The 3,915-nt window shown below is 21.8% G+C and overlaps 1 protein-coding gene across 1 annotated transcript in view; it reads left to right on the top strand.

The window, feature by feature from the left end:
• Positions 1-3,912, top strand: part of PRSY57_1229300 (hypothetical protein) — a gene marked incomplete at both ends in the record, with an annotated part of 4,949 nt that extends 1,037 nt beyond the window's left edge. Inside the window, one exon of the mRNA XM_020115072.1 lies at positions 1-3,912. Coding sequence (XP_019970225.1) covers positions 1-3,912 — 3,912 coding nt within the window.
• Between the last annotated feature and the right edge of the window lie 3 nt (positions 3,913-3,915).

Below are 3,915 nucleotides of genomic sequence, written 5' to 3' on the forward strand. Positions count from 1 at the left end.
AAAAATAATAATATTTCAAGAGCAAAAAAAAAAAGAATGACTAGACAAAAAAGAGATGAACTATTTCAAGGTGTTAATAATATTTTAAAGGTACAAGAAGATTATAGAATTGATTTAAATAGAAATTTTTATGATATTTTTAGAGGTAAACAAACTAGTATTATCAAATCTCCTCATAAAATTAAATTTAAAACACCCTTACAATCAAGCCAAATATATTTACAGTATAAAATAAATGAAGATCACAAAAATTGTTATACAGATGACAACATATTATGTAATACGTTTAATTTAACATGTTATCGTATAAAAAATAAATATGTTGTAGATAAGAAAAAATATATAAAGAATAATCAAGGAGATCACGACAACAATGAAGGGGATGTGTTTAAAAGGAATGTACGAAATGGTGTATCCAGAAATAAGGATTTGATTTGTAGACACACTATTAATAATAAAGATAATGATATGGATGTGTGTAGTAATAATATGGATGTGTGTAGTAATAATATGGATGTGTGTAGTAATAATATGGATGTGTGTAGTAATAATATGGATATATGTAGTAATAATATGGATGTGTGTAGTAATAATATGTATACATGTAATAATAATACACATATATGTAATAATAACGTTGGTGAGACGAATCCTTGTGTGAAGAAAGAAAAGTATGAACACAAAACAGAAAGAGAATTTAAAAAAAGATCTCTTTTAAATGAAGAAAGAAATAACATAATAAGTGTGTCGAATATAAAGAAAACATGTAATATAGTTAAAAATAATTTAAAGGAATCTAACGGGATGAAAACTAATATAAACACTAGTTCTTATAATTTATATGTATTAATAAAAGAGAATGTTTTGAAAGAGGTAAATAATTTATATTTTTTTTTTAAGAATGTATACGTTCCAAACAAAGATGTAATAATTTTATATGACGATGATTTCCATAATACTAAATATGTACGTAAATTATATTTCGATTTAATATATAAGTTGAAGATAAAAAATGTATCCATAATTGAAGGTGGTATAGATTCTTATCATAAACATTTTATTAATTTATTTGGTAAAGATAATTTAAAGAGAGATAATCGAAGTAATAATATAATAATGGATGTAACTAAATTAAAAGATTTACATAATGTAGATTATATGAATAAATATAATAATGATGTGTATACATGTGAAAAGAATATATTTGAAGAAAATAAGATAAGGAAATCTTTTGAAGAGAATAAATATCTGATTCATAAGTCTGAAGCATGTTATATGTGTAATAATAAACATTTTAAACATATGAAAAAGAAAATATTAGATGAATTTTTTTTTGATATATACAATGATTATAATATGTTTATTGATTGTTATGATTTTATACAAGGTAAAAAGGGATATATGAATTTTTTAGCTTTTAGTGATTTAATAAAAAAAAAAAAAGACAATGAAAATTTAGATAGAACAAAGCAGAAAGAAACAGCAAACGTACAGGTGGAAGGTAGTGCATCTACATTTTTCCCTCAAATATATTCTCTTGTGAATTATTATATTAAAAGAAAAAAAAGTGATAAATATGATGAATGTAATAATAATGAAATTCATAAAAAAAGAGATATATCGACATCGGAATTTTTTCATGATTCCGTTAATTTTAGTAAGCAAGACAAAGGAGTAGATAGAAGTATGTTTAATTATATATCTAAACAAGAGGGAAAAAGTAAATTTATAAACACATTTACAAATGAAGAAATGGATGTGTGTAATGATTCCAATATAAAGAGAGATTATTTTAATTTGAATTTTTATCTTGATTATTATAATAAAAAGAAGAATGAATTTTTAAATGTGGGTATAAATGATGATGAAGATAAGGAGGTGAACGATATGTCTCTTCATAATAATAATAATATCGATAATAATAATATCCATAATAATAATATCAATAATAATAATAATATCCATAATAATAATAATATCCATAATAATAATATCCATAATCATTCTAGTGATGAAATTATTAATGATAAGATTGAGCATATATTTATAGAAAATAATAAAGAATGTTGTGTAAATAATAATAATATATCAAATGCATATTTGTATAATAATAAATTATATAAAGATAATGATGAAATTTTAAAGAATACAAATAATAATGATATATCATGCTGTAATAAATTTTCTATATATAGAAATTTTTATCCAGATAAAAAAAAGAAAATGCTATCAAATACAAGCTCAGATATATATAATTTATATTCATATATTGACATATTATGTTATAATAATTTGTTATATAAAAATAATAGTAAGATATATAAATGTTTTATTAATTACATATATCAACCTTTAATTCCACATAATATAAGATCCAATAATATTATAAATAATTTTTTAAAATATGTAAAATTTTTTAAAACTCTTAAAAAAAAAGAAGATATAAATTCAATAAATGATCCTAACATATATTTAAATTGTAATAAGTTAGATTCAAAATTATTTTTTAATGGTTTATATTATTATCCATTTAATAAGAATATGAACAATATGCCCTTTTCAAGTCCTTTCTTTACATCGAAAGTTAATATATCTCAAGAAAAAAAAAAAAATATGATCAACACATATGGTGATAACCATGATGATCAAAATAAATTCAATGATTCGTTTGGATCTAATATAGAAGGTCAGAAGTATGAAGACAAAAATGATGTGAATCCATGTGAGGTATCATATCAACATAATCCTTATAGTAATAATTCTAATCACATATATGATGATAATTATATTTATGAAAAAATAAAAAATAACGAATTAAAGAATGATAATCCCTTTAATGAAATATTAAATAATTCAATTTTAAATAATACCTGGATAAAGAATAAACCAGAATTAGGCTTATGTAAATTGATGATATATGATCACTTTTTAATTTTATATGGTACACCATATGTATGCAACGTTCATATGATAGGAAAACGGGCGAAAGCTCCTGAAGGGAAAAATAAAGAAGAGAAAAATGATGAGGGAAAAAATGATGAGGAGAAAAATGATGAGGGAAAAAATGACGAAGAAAAAAATGATGAGGAAAAAAATGACGAAGAAAAATATGACGAAGAAAAAAATGATGAAGAAAAAAAAAAGTATGAAATATATAAACATTATAGTGACCAATCATTGAATGATAATAATTCAAAATTTTGTGAGGAGGAGGTATGCAATAATAATCCTGTGGACCCAGGAACGGAAAATTTTTTAAAAGAGAGAAAAGAATATGTCGATAAGGAAAACGCACCATTTATATGTTATGATGATAAGTTTGATAAAATAATAATACATAAATATAAAGATCTTAAAAAAAAAGATATATTATTTAATATTGAATGTTATAAATTAGATGGGTTATGTGTAAATTGGAATGATATGTCTGAAAATATATTTCATGGCATAACATTAGAACATATAAATGATACATATAATTATTATAAATCATATTTTAATTTATCCAAAAATAATTTATCATATAAAATTAATACAAATAATAATGAAAAAAATAATCAGAATAATTATTATTTCTATGAATCTTCAACCTCTTCATGTAGTAGTAACACTTCTTGTTCCAATAGTTCGGATGATGATTTTGATTTTTCTTTTTCTGATTACCATAGTTTATATAAAAAAAAGTTGAAAAATAAGAAAAAAGAAGCTGACAAAAAAGAGGACAAAAAAGAGGACAAAAAAGAGGACAAAAAAGAGGACAAAAAAGAGGACAAATTATCTAATCAAGAATCTTATAAAAAACAAATTGATGCAATTAATGTTTATGGTATTTTTGATCTACGTACTATTCATAAAATAACCACCAAACATAATTTTACAAAAACGTTATATTTTTATTTTTCAACAAACAAGGTA

This window comes from Plasmodium reichenowi, chromosome 12 (assembly GCF_001601855.1).
Source record: "Plasmodium reichenowi strain SY57 chromosome 12, whole genome shotgun sequence".
Taxonomy (NCBI): Eukaryota; Apicomplexa; class Aconoidasida; order Haemosporida; family Plasmodiidae; genus Plasmodium; species Plasmodium reichenowi.